General features: G+C 44.4%; 1 protein-coding gene across 1 annotated transcript in view; it reads right to left on the bottom strand.

Annotated features, from left to right (window-relative positions):
• Positions 1–15,245, bottom strand: part of p3h2 (prolyl 3-hydroxylase 2) — a 115,157-nt gene that overhangs the window by 18,443 nt on the left and 81,469 nt on the right. The window contains exons 4-5 of the mRNA XM_029695581.1: positions 8,659–8,790; positions 3,475–3,602 (exon numbers count right to left, since the gene is read on the bottom strand). Of these exons, the coding sequence (XP_029551441.1) occupies positions 3,475–3,602; positions 8,659–8,790 (260 nt within the window). The remainder of the gene's footprint in view (positions 1–3,474; positions 3,603–8,658; positions 8,791–15,245) is intronic.

Raw genomic sequence — 15,245 nt, 5'->3', positions numbered from 1 at the left:
TATGTAGACAGCTGTGTCCCATGTAGAATGCATATGGTACTAAATATAACCTTGTTCCCTATGAAGACAGCTGTGTCCCATGTGGAATGCATACTGTACTAAATAGAACCTTGTTCCCTATGTAGACAGCTGTGTGTCACACGACTGCGCCGGTGTCCAGTCCAGGCACGGCCTCCAGCCCAGCTCCATGGCCGGAGCCCTCCTTTGCGCCGATGCCCAGTCCAGCCCGGCGCCATGGCCGGATCTAGTCACCCCCCTACCCTCCCCATTTGGTTTCAGGTTTTGTGGCCAGAGTCCGCACCTTTGGGGGGGGGGGGGTACTGTCACGCCCTGACCATAGAGAGCCCTTGGTTCTCTATGGTGTAGTAGGTCTGGGCGTGACTAGGGGGTGTTCTAGTTTTTCCTATTTCTATGTTGGTGAGCATGGTATGGTTCCCAATTAGAGGCAGCTGATTATCGTTGTCTCTAATTGGGGATCATACTTAAGTTCCCCATTGTTCCTACCTGCGTTGTGGGATATTGTTTGTGTTAGTGTGTTTGGGCACTACGACTTCACGTTCTTTGTAAGTTTTGTTGTTTTGCTTCTAGTTTCACTTTGTATTAAAAAGATGTGGAACTCAATTCACACTGCGCCTTGGTCCGTCTATCCTCACGATCGTGACAGAATATCCCACCAAGAAAGGACCAAGCAGCGTGCGGTGGAGGAGAAAGTGAGTTGGACTTGGGAGGAAATCATGGGAGGACACGAGATCCTTCCTTGGCGGGAGTCGCCAAGGAGCGTAGGGAGACAGCAACAACGCCGGGGACCACGGCCACAGAAACCCCATTTGTTGGGTGTTGGGGGCACATAAAGCAGTCGGCGGAGCAGCGGGGAGTGCCAGAGCCCGAATGGCAATCTCTGGAGGAGTTCAACGAGGGATACCGGAGAGAGGTTTTGGCGAGGAGTATGCTGCAGCGGAGGCGCGCTGAAGAGCGCCTTCTCTGCCCGGTACCATCTGTGCTGGCTCCACGCACCAGGCCACCAGTGCGCCTCCCCAGCCCGGTACGTCCTGTGCCGGTTCCCTGCACTCACCCTGAAGAGCCAGAGACCGTCAGGGAGGCAATGGAGAAGTTGGGAGAGAGATGTTGGTTTGGTGTGTTCGGCACAGCATTGGCCCTGAAGAGCGTGTTACCAGTCTGGTACAACCTGTGCCGGCTCCACGCACCAGGTCTCCAGTGCGCCTCCCCAGTCCGGTACGTCCTGTGCCTGCTCCCCGCACTAACCCTGAAGTGCGTGTCACCAAACCGGTGCCGGCTCCACGCACCAGACCTCCAGTGCGCCTCCCCAGTCCGGTACGTCCTGTGCCAGCTCCCCGCACTCGCCCTGAAGTGCGTGTCACCAGTCCGGTGCCACCTGTGCCGGCTCCACTCACTAGGCCTCCAGTGCGCATTCACGGTCCAGAGCCTCTGGCGACGGCCCGGAACCTCCGGCGACGGTCCACGGCCCGGAACCTCCGGCGACGGTCCACGGCCCGGAACCTCCAGCGACGGTCCGGAGTTTCCAGGGATGGTCAACGGCCCGGACCTTCCGGCGACGTTCAACGGCCCGGAGCCTCCGGCGATGGTCCGGAACCTCCGGCGACGGTCCACGGCCCGGAACCTCCGGCGACGGTCCGGAGCTTCCAGGGACGGTCAACGGCCCGGAGCTTCCCGGGACGGTCAACGGCCAGGAGCTTCCAGGCAAGGCGTCCAGTCTCACTCCATGGCCGGAGCCTTCCTCTGCGCCGATGCCCAGTCCAGGCACGGTGTCCGGTCCCGCTCCATGGCAGGAGCCTTCCTCTGCGCCGGTGCCCAGTCCAGGCACGGCGTTCAGCCCGGCACCATGGCCGGTTCTAGTCACCCCCCCTATCCTCCCCATTTGGTTTCAGGTTTTGCAGCCAGAGTCCGCACCTTTGGGTGGGGGGGGGAGGGGGGTACTGTCACGCCCTGACCATAGAGATTCCTTGGTTCTTTATGGTGTAGTAGGTCAGGGCGTGACTAGGGGGTGTTCTAGTTTTTCCTATTTCTATGTTGGTGAGCTTCGTTTGGTTCCCAATTAGAGGCAGCTGATTATCGTTGTCTCTAATTGGGGGTCATACTTAAGTTCCCCATTGTTCCCACCTTGGTTGTGGGATATTGTTTGTGTTAGTGTGTTTGGGCACTACGACTTCACGTTCTATAAGTTTTGTGGTTTTGCTTCTAGTTTCACTTAGTATTAGAAAGATGTGGAACTCCATTTACGCTACGTCTTGGTCCGCTCATTTTGAAGAACATGACACTGTGTCCCATGTAGAATGCATACTGTCCTAAATAGAACCTTGTTCCCTATGTAGACAGCTGTGTCCCATGTAGAATGCATACTGTCCTAAAAATAAGCTTGTTCCCTATGTAGACAGCTGTGTCCCATGTAGAATGCATACTGTCCTAAATAGAACCTTGTTCCTTATGTAGACAGCTATGTCCCATGTAGAATGCATACTGTCCTAAATAGAACCTTGTTCTTTATGTAGACAGCTGTGTCCCATGTGGAATGCATACTGTCCTAAATAGAACCTTGTTCCTTATGTAGACAGCTGTGTCCCATGTGGAATGCATACTGTCCCCAATGTCTGCTCTGAATTACTGCCACATTTACATTCCCAGTAAACACAAATTATGCAAGTTACAAAAGCTCTTATGGTCCTGGTTAATAGTAGTGTACTATATAGGGAATAGCCCATATGGGTCCTGGTTAATAGTAGTGTACTATATAGGGAATAGCCCATATGGGTCCTGGTTAATAGTAGTGTACTATATAGGGAATAGCCCATATGGGTCCTGGTTAATAGTAGTGTACTATATAGGGAATAGCCCATATGGGTCCTGGTTAATAGTAGTGTACTATATAGGGAATAGCCCATATGGGTCCTGGTTAATAGTAGTGCACTATATAGGGAATAGCCCATATGGGTCCTGGTTAATAGTAGTGTACTATATAGGGAATAGCCCATATGGGTCCTGGTTAATAGTAGTGTACTATATAGGGAATAGCCCATATGGGTCCTGGGTAATAGTAGTGTACTATATAGGGAATAGCCCATATGGGTCCTGGTTAATAGTAGTGTACTATATAGGGAATAGCCCATATGGGTCCTGGTTAATAGTAGTGCACTATATAGGGAATAGCCCATATGGGTCCTGGTTAATAGTAGTGTACTATATAGGGAATAGCCCATATGGGTCCTGGTTAATAGTAGTGTACTATATAGGGAATAGCCCATATGGGTCCTGGTTAATAGTAGTGTACTATATAGGGAATAGCCCATATGGGTCCTGGTTAATAGTAGTGTACTATATAGGGAATAGCCCATATGGGTCCTGGTTAATAGTAGTGTACTATATAGGGAATAGCCCATATGGGTCCTGGTTAATAGTAGTGCACTATATCGGGAACAGAGCTAAGAGCTAAGGTCTTACCTCCCGGGGTTTGAGGTCGTGACCTATAGCCTCTCTATAGTACTCCACGTTTTCTGTCATAAACTCGTCCCCCTCGTGGAACAGCAGGTAGGACTGGGCGCACTCCAAGGCCTCCTCCACCATGTTAACTGGAGAGACAGAGAGATAAAGAAGACATTATGAAATGGACAGTAGTGTTTTGTTCTGTTGTATTGTTTGGCAACGTTGTGAGGTTCTTGTGTCGATAAAGCTTGTTTGAATTGAAAACGGTATTGAATATTGAAATTGACTGGAGAGACAGAGTGAGAGAAAGTGCACATTATCAGGTAGATAGATATTACTGTGTTGTGTTGCTTTGGCGACACTGGCTTGTTCCTACTATGGCAATAAAGCTGAACATTGAACATGGAATCGAATACTGAAATTGAAAGAAGGGGGTAAGGAGTGAGAAAAAGAGAGCGAGATGAACAAAGAGAGAGAAACATGATCAATAGAATTAGGTGTGAGGACCTGTCACCAGACCTCAGACTCCCTCCCTGAACTACCCTGTAAGGCTGCGTCCCCAATGGCATCCTGTTCCCTACAGAGTGCACTAATGTATATGGATAGTTTTGCTACTTTACACTTTCTGCACCGTTGAGGAAGAGAGTTTTCCCACTCATACAGGTCAGCACAGACAGAGCCACATCTAACAAAGCCCCGTAGGCCTAGGATGAGATGTGTGTCTGGAGCTTTTGGAAGTCTAGCAGCTGAACATTCCAGAACCATGAGCACACTGGAGCAAGACTGTAGAACAGTGACAGGCAGTCAGAGGCTGGGTGAGATAGTGGAAACACAGACACGCACTCCCACACCGCTGCTCCAGGCTAGGAGGGAACTGGGACTGGGGAGGATGGCTGGTGGGACTGGGGAGGATGGCTGGTGGGACTGGGGAGGATGGCTGGTGGGACTGGGGAGGATGGCTGGTGGGACTGGGGAGGATGGCTGGTGGGACTGGGGAGGATGGCTGGTGGGACTGGGGAGGATGGCTGGTGGGACTGGGGAGGATGGCTGGTGGGACTGGGGAGGATGGCTGGTGGGACTGGGGAGGATGGCTGGTGGGACTGGGGAGGATGGCTGGTGGGACTGGGGAGGATGGCTGGTGGGACTGGGGAGGTGTGAGGAGGACGTGCAGTATATCTGCTGTATCTAAAGATCTTACAGCGAGTAGTGACTTGCTAGTAACACACACTGTACACCCCCCACACACACACACACACATACACCCTGACACACGTGCGCTTTACTAGCTTGTAAAGCAGCTTGGCTCTGAAACCACTTCTTGGAGGGGCAGAGGCAGCGAGTGTTTCTGTGGTCAGCACATCTCCTCAGGTTCCCCTGGTTCACAGGTCTTAAACAGCGAGGGGCTTTCAGGCCATAAAAACTACACTGTCACCGTACGGATCATTGAGGAAACAGCTTCCCGCAGAGCAATGAGAGGCTGCTGAGTGAGGAGACTTGTCTTTCTAACAAGCGATTAGAGACTTGATGGATGACTGCACATTCTCTCTCTCGCTCAATTTCCATTTTAACAATTTAAAAATGTTTATTGGCATGACATGAAACATTGCAATAGACAATGAAAAACATTTTGGAACATTTAAGACAGTTTTTCTTGCTCTTTTTTCTCAATCTGTCTCTCTCTCTCTTTACCTCTCTCCCCCATTTAAAAGTTAGACATATACTTTAAACTTAAATCCCATATGATCTCAAAGGGTAACAAGGCCTTTGCATTTAAACCTGACTGAAAATCTATCCTTTGCCTCGAAAGTCCAGCCTGCTATAGACTCAGCGTTGACACTCCTCACTGTCAACAGCATAGAGATCCTATTAAATAACTCATTATGTTAACAGCATCTCCCACAGTCTAACATCAACTGTATATAAATAACTCATTATGTTAACAGCATCTCCCACAGTCTAACATCAACTGTATATAAATAACTCATTATGTTAACAGCATCTCTCACAGTCTAACATCAACTGTATATAAATAACTCATTATGTTAACAGCATCTCCCACAGTCTAACGTCAACTGTATATAAATAACTCATTATGTTAACAGCATCTCCCACAGTCTAACATCACCTGTATATAAATAACTCATTATGTTAACAGCATCTCCCACAGTCTAACGTCAACTGTATATAAATAACTCATTATGTTAACAGCATCTCCCACAGTCTAACATCAACTGTATATAAATAACTCATTATGTTAACAGCATCTCTCACAGTCTAACATCAACTGTATATAAATAACTCATTATGTTAACAGCATCTCCCACAGTCTAACGTCAACTGTATATAAATAACTCATTATGTTAACAGCATCTCTCACAGTCTAACATCACCTGTATATAAATAACTCATTATGTTAACAGCATCTCCCACAGTCTAACATCAACTGTATATAAATAACTCATTATGTTAACAGCATCTCTCACAGTCTAACATCAACTGTATATAAATAACTCATTATGTTAACAGCATCTCCCACAGTCTAACGTCAACTGTATATAAATAACTCATTATGTTAACAGCATCTCCCACAGTCTAACGTCAACTGTATATAAATAACTCATTATGTTAACAGCATCTCCCACAGTCTCCAAGTAACATCAACTGTAGAGCCTTGCAGAGCTTCACACGGTATTCACACGGTATTCACACAGATGTGTCCCAAATGGTACCCTGTTCTTTATATAGGGAATAGTGCACTATGTAGGGAAGAAGACACAGTAAGTGCCGCTGTTGGGAATGATTCATTGAGCTCTTTGTTTTTCCTAGAATCCCATGATCCACTTGGTTTATTAGACATATGGTGCAGGGGCATTAGACATGATCTGATGAGCTCATAAGTATTCATCACATCGTCTTTTCCCTCCTTCTCTCCGCTGCTGTGCTGTCCTGTCCTGCCAACCCGTCTCTCTCTCCCTCTAACGTCTGATCCCCAATCAGCCCAGACTACACAGACCGTCCCAAATGGCCCCCTATTCCCTATTTAGGCACCCTATTTCTAGATGGACTCTGGTCAAAAGTAGTGTACTATACAGTGAATAGGGTGCCATTTAGGATGAAACCAAAGGCTGGCGGCCTATTATAATATATGCCATGTAGCAGACGTTTTTATCTAGAGAGACTTACAGTCATGTGTGCATACATTTTTAGATACGGACACCAGATAATGGATTCATGTTGCTGGATGAGTTTGAATGGAACAGTGTGTGGTTCTCTACTGAGGTGTGGTCCTAGTCTGTTGGGTGTTGATTGTGTAGGCCTGTATTCACAAAACATCACAGATTAAGAGTGCTGTCCATCCAATCTAAAAGGTAAAACTGATCCTAGATCAGCACTCTAACTCTAAGCTTTATGAATACAGTTCCTAGTCTTCTCCACAGCTCTTTGTGATTTCCTCTCTTTGAGGGCTCCTTCAAATGTCTGTGACTGGGCATTTCCCAGCTCTCTGTGTGAGTCATCAGGTGAATACTTATCTAATTAAAGATGGGTGTGGGTGTGTTAGTCAATCAACAAACGTCTGTATACACAGCAACCCTCCAGGATGAGGGTTGGCCACCCCTGTAGTCTGAGCACCACACCCTGTCTGCAAGCAAGGTCAAGCAGGGTGAAGTAAGGTGCAGTAAGGTAATACTCATGCTGGTAGTAGGTGAACTTCAGGTAATCGTAATAACCTATATCCCAAATGCCACCCCTATTCCCTATATAGTGCACTACTTTAGACCAGGGTCCAAATGGCTCTGGTCAAAAGTAGTGCACTATATAGGGAATAGGGAGCCATTTTGGACGCAGCCATAGTTTAGAGGTGCAGTCGGACAGAGTAAGAGTCAGTAAGGTGCAGTAGGGTAGAGTAAGAGTCAGTAAGGTTCAGTAGGGTAGAGTAAGGTTCAGTAAGGTTCAGTAGGGTAGAGTAAGGTTCAGTAAGGTGCAGTAGGATAGAGTAAGGTTCAGTAAGGTTCAGTAGGGTAGAGTAAGGTTCAGTAAGGTGCAGTAGGATAGAGTAAGGTTCAGTAAGGTGCAGTAGGTTAGAGTAAGGTTCAGTAAGGTGCAGTAGGGTAGAGTAAGGTTCAGTAAGGTGCAGTAGGGTAGAGTAAGGTTAAGTAAGGTGCAGTAGGGTAGAGTAAGGTTCAGTAAGGTGCAGTAGGGTAGAGTAAGGTTCAGTAAGGTGCAGTAGGATAGAGTAAGGTTCAGTAAGGTGCAGTAGGATAGAGTAAGGTTCAGTAAGGTGCAGTAGGTTAGAGTAAGGTTCAGTAAGGTGCAGTAGGGTAGAGTAAGGTTCAGTAAGGTGCAGTAGGGTAGAGTAAGGTTAAGTAAGGTGCAGTAGGGTAGAGTAAGGTTAAGTAAGGTGCAGTAGGGTAGAGTAAGGTTCAGTAAGGTGCAGTAGGGTAGAGTAAGGTTCAGTAAGGTGCAGTAGGATAGAGTAAGGTTCAGTAAGGTGCAGTAGGTTAGAGTAAGGTTCAGTAAGGTGCAGTAGGGTAGAGTAAGGTTCAGTAAGGTGCACTATGGTAGAGTAAGGTTCAGTAAGGTGCAGTAGGGTAGAGTAAGGTTCAGTAAGGTGCAGTAGGATAGAGTAAGGTTCAGTAAGGTGCAGTAGGGTAGAGTAAGGTTCAGTAAGGTGCAGTAGGTTAGAGTAAGGTTCAGTAAGGTGCAGTAGGATAGAGTAAGGTTCAGTAAGGTGCAGTAGGTTAGAGTAAGGTTCAGTAAGGTGCAGTAGGGTAGAGTAAGGTTCAGTAAGGTGCAGTAGGTTAGAGTAAGGTTCAGTAAGGTGCAGTAGGGTAGAGTAAAGTTCAGTAAGGTGCAGTAGGTTAGAGTAAGGTTCAGTAAGGTGCAGTAGGATAGAGTAAGGTTCAGTAAGGTGCAGTAGGGTAGAGTAAGGTTCAGTAAGGTAACATTACTCACTCAGGTAGTAGGCGAACTACAGGTAGTCATAGTGTAGAGGCAGAGTAAGGTGAAGTAAGGTTCAGTAAGGTGCAGTAAGGTAACGTTACTCACTCAAGAAGTAGGTGAACTGCAGGTAGTCATAGTGTAGAGGCAGAGTAAAGTGCAGTAAGGTAATGTTACTCACGCTGGTAGTAGGCAAACTGCAGGTAGTCGTAGTGTAGAGGCAGAGTAAGGTGCAGTATGGTGCAGTAAGGTAATGTTACTCACGCTGGTAGTAGGCAAACTGCAGGTAGTCGTAGTGTAGAGGCAGGTAGTTCTCCATGGGAGACAGACGACCGGGCCGGGTGGACAGGTCTCTAACACACTCGTGTTCACAGTGCAGCACCTGGGTGAAGTGGTCTGAAATATACACAGGAGGGTGGAGGGGATACAGGTGAATTCATGAGAAAGCATTGAGTTGTTTAATAATGATGATGAACCACTAACAATATTTGGCTATCCTAATGTTGGTATTTCATACAGTGTTTTTCATTCCACTGGTTACCATACATTCTTGATTGTTATCACCAGCCAACTCCATCAGCCAACTCCTCCTTTGGCTGCCTTTCCTTCCAGTTCTCTGCTGCCAAAGACTGGAACGAATTGCAAAAATCACTGAAGCTGGAGTCTTATATCTCCCTCACTAACTTTAAGCATCAGCTGTCAGAGCAGCTTACCGATCATTGCATCTGTACACAGCCCATCTTTAAATAGCCTACCCAACTACCTCATCCCCATATTGTTTTTATTTTTTACTCCTTTGCACCCCAGTATCTCTACTTGCACATTCATCTTCTGCACATCTATCACTCCAGTGTTTAATTGCAAAATTGTAATTATTTTTGCCACTATGGCCTATTTATTGCCTTACCTCCCGAATCTTACTACATTTGCACACACTGTATATAGGACTGTGTGTAATTGTTGTTTGTGTCGCACTGCTTTGCTCTATCTTGGCCAGGTTGCAGTTGTAAATGAGAACTTGTTCTCAACTGGCCTACCTGGTTAAATAAAGGTTAAATAAAAAAATAAATCACATAAGTCAGCCATCTCACCACTGATTTAGATATTGTGCTTTGCATTCTCTGTACTAGATTTATAATAATTCTAGACAGGTCAGTCCAACACTGGGTTCTACCAGAGATCATTCTAGACAGGTCAGTCCAACACTGGGTTCTACCAGAGGTCATTCTAGACAGGTCAGTCCAACACTGGGTTCTACCAGAGGTCATTCTAGACAGGTCAGTCCAACACTGGGTTCTACCAGAGATCATTCTAGACAGGTCAGTCCAACACTGGGTTCTACCAGAGGTCATTCTAGACAGGTCAGTCCAACACTGGGTTCTACCAGAGATCATTCTAGACAGGTCAGTCCAACACTGGGTTCTACCAGAGATCATTCTAGACAGGTCAGTCCAACACTGGGTTCTCCCAGAGATCATTCTAGACAGGTCAGTCCAACACTGGGTTCTACCAGAGGTCATTCTAGACAGGTCAGTCCAACACTGGGTTCTACCAGAGGTCATTCTAGACAGGTCAGTCCAACACTGGGTTCTACCAGAGATCATTCTAGACAGGTCAGTCCAACACTGGGTTCTACCAGAGATCATTCTAGACAGGTCAGTCCAACACTGGGTTCTACCAGAGATCATTCTAGACAGGTCAGTCCAACACTGGGTTCTACCAGAGGTCATTCTAGACAGGTCAGTCCAACACTGGGTTCTACCAGAGAGTAGAGTAGGCTACGACAGAGTAGTCTACTCTCTCGTTGATAGCCTACTCTCTCGTTGATAGCCTACTCTCTCGTTGATAGCCTACTCTCTCGTTGATAGCCTACTCTCTCGTTGATAGCCTACTCTGTCGTTGATAGTCTACTCTGTCGTTGATAGTCTACTCTGTCATTGATAGTCTTTGTATTGGTTAATTTGATGTCCAGCCCATGTTTGTATTTGTTGCCCTCACACATTGGAGAAAAAATCCTGATGTTATCAATAAATCCTATTTTGATTCTTTAGGAGAGGCAGTATTTTGATTTCATGATGCTGTGGTGTAACGTTACTGTATCGTTCACTGATATCAGGCTGGAGGGGCTGGAGCCAGGTGTTCAGTCAGTGGAGAGGACAGGAGCCAATTGGATAGTGGCAATAGTGGTGGTGATGGTGATAGTGATGGTAGTGGTGGTAGTGATGGTGACAGTAGTAGTGGTGGTAGTGGTGATAGTGGTGGTGATAGTGGTGATAGTGATGGTGATAGTAGTGGTGGTAGTGATGGTGATGGTAGTGGTGGTAGTGATGGTGATAGTAGTGGTGGTAGTGATGGTGATGGTAGTGGTGGTAGTGATGGTGATAGTGATGGTGATAGTAGTGGTGGTAGTGGTGATAGTAGTGGTGGTAGTGATGGTGATAGTGGTGGTAGTGATGGTGATAGTGATGGTGATAGTGATGGTAGTGAGGGTGATAGTGATGGTGATAGTGATGGTAGTGAGGGTGATAGGGATGGTAGTGGTGGTAGTGAGGGTGAAAGTGATGGTAGTGGTGATAGTCATGGTGAAAGTGATAGTAGTGGTGGTAGTGGTGATAGTCATGGTGATAGTGATAGTAGTGGTTGTAGTAGTGATAGTGATGGTGGTAGTAGTAGTGATGGTAGTGATGATAGTGGTGGTGGTAGTAGTGGTGGTAGTGGTTGTGATAGTGATGATGATGGTGTTGATAGTGATGGTAGTGGTGCTAGTGATGATAGTAGTGGTGGTAGTGGTGATAGTAGTAGTGGTTGTGATAGTGATGTTGATGGTGATAATAGTGGTGATAGTCATGATAGTGGTGATAATGATGATAGTGGTTGTGATAGTGATGATAGTACTGTATTATGAAGCCAAGATCAATGATATAAAGAATGATGGAAAGAAAAGTTTGAAGTACTGTAAATTAATTTATGAGCAGATTAACTCCTTCTTTCATTAAATCTGATGGGTTATTCATCTCAAAACCATTTGATGTTGGCAATTCATTTAATGATTACTTTATTTGCAAAGTGGGTAAATTTAGGCACAAATTGCCAACAACAAACAGTGAGCCATCGTACTCATGCATAAAAAACTAATAACGAAAGAAAAGCATTATTAGTTTGAGTTTTGTAAAGTTAGTGGGAGAGGTGGAAAAATGATTATCAATCAATAATGACAAACCTCCTGGCATTGACAACGTAGATGGAAAGCTACTGAGGATGGTAGCTGACTCTACAGCCTCTCCTACCTGTCATATCTTTAATCTGAGCCTAGAGGAAAGTCTTTGTCCTCAGGCCTGGAGGGAAGCCAAAGTAATTCCGCTACCCAAGAGTGGTAAAGTGGCCTTTACTGGTTCTAACAGCAGACCTATCAGCTTAGCAATCAGTTGGAAAAAATTGTGTTTGACCAAATATAATGCTATTTCTCTGTAAACAAATTTACAACAGACGTTCAGCATGCTGATAGAGAAAGGCACTCAACATGTACTGCACTGACACAAATGACTAATGATTGGTTTAAATAAATTAAGAAGAAGAAGATTGTGGGAGCTGTACTGTTAGATTTCACCGGTATGTGTTATGGCTTTTCAACCTCTGCCATATTGTGGATTCAGAGCTATCTATCAAATAGAACTCAGGGTTTTCTTTAATGGATGCTTCACTAATGTCAAACATGTAAAGTGTGGTGTACCGTAGAGCAGCTCTCTAGGTCCTCTTCTCTTATTTTTTTTACCAATGATGTGACACTGGCATTAAACAAAGCCTGTGTGAACTACCACAGCTAATGAAGTCACTGAAACCCTTAACAAAGAGTTGCAGACATTTTTGGAATGGATGACCAGTAATAAACTGGTCCTGAACATCTAAAACTAAGAGCATTGTATTTGGTACAAATCATTCCCTAAGTTCTAGACCTCAGCTGAATCTGGTAATGAATGGTGTGGCTGTTGAACAAGTTGAGGAGACTAAATTACTTGTTGTTACCTTAGATTATAAATTGTCATGGTCAAAACATATAGATTCAATAGTTGTAAAGATGGGGGAGAGGTCTGGCCGTAAAAAAGAGATGCTCTACTTTTTTGACACCACAGAAAGCAAGTGCTGCAGGCTCTAGTTTTATCTTATCTTGATTATTGTCCAGTCATATGGTCAAGAGCTGCCAAGAAAGACCTAGTTAAGCTGCAGCTGGCACAGAACAGAGGGGCATGTCTTGCTCTTCATTGTAATTAGAAGGCTAATATTAATACTATGCATGCCAGTCTCTCTTGGCTAAGAGTTGAGGAAAGACTGACTGCATCACTTCTTGTTTTTCTAAGAAACATGAATGAGTTGAAAATTCTAATTTCTTTGCATAGTCAATTTACACACAGCAGTGAAAACACACTTAACCCGCCAGACATGCCACCAGGGGTCTTTTCATAGCCCCCAAGTCCAGAACAAATTCAAGAAAATGTACAGTATTATACAGAGCCATGAGTGCCTGGATCTCCGTTCCATCTCATATTGCTCAAGCAAACCTTGTTTACCAAAAAACAAATAAAGCAACACAACGCACAACGCCTCTCCCCCATGTGACCTACTTGTTGTGTGTATGTACTGACGTATGTGTAACAGATGCACACACACACACACACACACACACACACACACTTAAAAACATTAACATGTAGTATGTAAATTGTAAAGTATTTTGTCTGTAAATGTGTCGATAGGAACTGGTTCAGAGCAGAAGGGGAATCCTACGAAGCAGGTTTAAAGGAGTTTGGTCAACTCTGAGTTCAACTTGGGATAACCGGGGGCAGGCTAACTCATGACTAACTCCACTTATCCTCAATTAAATGACTAAGCTGCGAGTTGAGGACCAATGAAATCAGATTCCTTCCCTCTTGCAAAGATTGTGTCATCATCCACTTCCTTTGAGGGAGACAACAGACTAAATATTTTATTAATCAAATGGGTTTTTCTGTGTAAAAAATGTGTAATGTTAAAATATATCACATTACACATTTAGTAATGACAGAATGAATTTTAAACTTCACGCAAAAGTAACACATTTGATTGAATAAAATGATAAAAAAATATTAATCGGAGTGAGAAAAAAAGGTGCTTGCGCATTGATAAGCACACCAACGATAAGTAATGAAATAAAGACAGCACTTCTAAAAACCTATTTCACACCAACGATAAGTAATGAAATAAAGACAGCACTTCTAAAAACCTATTTCACACCAACGATAAGTAATGAAATAAAGACAGCACTTCTAAAAACCTATTTCACACCAACGATAAGTAATGAAATAAAGACAGCACTTCTAAAAACCTATTTCACACCAACGATAAGTAATGAAATAAAGACAGCACTTCTAAAAACCTATTTCACACCAACGATAAGTAATGAAATAAAGACAGCACTTCTAAAAACCTATTTCACACCAACGATAAGTAATGAAATAAAGACAGCACTTCTAAAAACCTATTTCACACCAACGATAAGTAATGAAATAAAGACAGCACTTCTAAAAACCTATTTCACACCAACGATAAGTAATGAAATAAAGACAGCACTTCTAAAAACCTATTTCACACCATAGCCTGCTGAATTTGCAAGATAACTTTTATTTAATTTTGATTTTGGCACCAATGGAAAATGTGCCACTGACTCTCCCATGGATTGATGTTTCAGCATTGTCTCAATGAAGAGGTCTGACTCACCCATGGATTGATGTTTCAGCTAAATGAAGAGTTCGGCATTCAATTAGCCATGTGCGACATCATGCATGCAAAGTTACAAGCCTGCTAGAGTTCGCGGCAGGAGGACGAACAATATCCACCGTCCTAGTACGGATGAAGCCTGAACTGGAATGTGAATGTTTTTGTTGTGGCCCCAGACAAGCACACCTGACTCTACTTGTCAACTAATCATCAAGCCCGTGACAAACTGAATCAGGTGTTTTTGTGCTGTTGGGGTTACTGGAGGAACGTAGCTGGGATACACTGGTCTAAGGTAGTTAAGGAGCACGTCATACAGATCCCATGAGGCTATGCATGTGCAGTCATACACACACATACCGACACGGCTAACACACCACCACAAACACACACCATTCACTAAGGAGGAATGTGTGAAGTACACATTACACTCCGTCTGTGTTGTTTAAAACAATCAATATGTTACCTTGAAACACCCTCTGGACTAGCAATTTGATTTTCCTACACTCATCTCCACCCTTTTAGAGTTCCTTTCAAGATGGTCAGTGGTCTGTTGGATCACTTAGCCAAAGAGTAACTCCTGGCTATAACAATGTTTTGAAACGACAATAGCAAGATATTACACAGGAAAGGCCAAGAACCACAATATGTTTGAGGAGTCATTGGTGTATCAAGTCTTGCATGACATTTTCTTTGAACGGCCAACAGAGATGAAGGGAGGTACATTCAAAATGAGCTCTGCCATAAAGCAGTCCAGGTGGAAAAATAATTTATCTGAAAAAAGGATCCTCGAGGAGGTAATTCCCGGTAAGTAGCTCTCCTTGAAAATGAATGGCAGAACCACATGAGATATGGCATAGGGATAATTGCTGTTAAATAGAGTTTAACGGTACTCCCTTCAAAATGAAATAGCAGTTCATTTATTTGAACATTCATGTTGTTTTGACCTCATAATATGAATTTTTCTTAGTAATTTCCAAACCAAGGGAATAGTTTTTGTCAAATCAATCAAGATCCTGTTTGCAAGAATGTTTCAGCTAATTCTTCTTAATCTGAGAAAATGTTGACCCAACCATGGCAGCCATCTCAAACTTCACCTGATT

The sequence above is a fragment of the Salmo trutta genome, chromosome 17 (assembly GCF_901001165.1).
Source record: "Salmo trutta chromosome 17, fSalTru1.1, whole genome shotgun sequence".
Lineage (NCBI taxonomy): Eukaryota > Metazoa > Chordata > Actinopteri > Salmoniformes > Salmonidae > Salmo > Salmo trutta.
The sequence above is the reverse complement of the archived record's forward strand: the minus strand, read 5'-3'. Positions and strand labels throughout refer to the sequence as shown.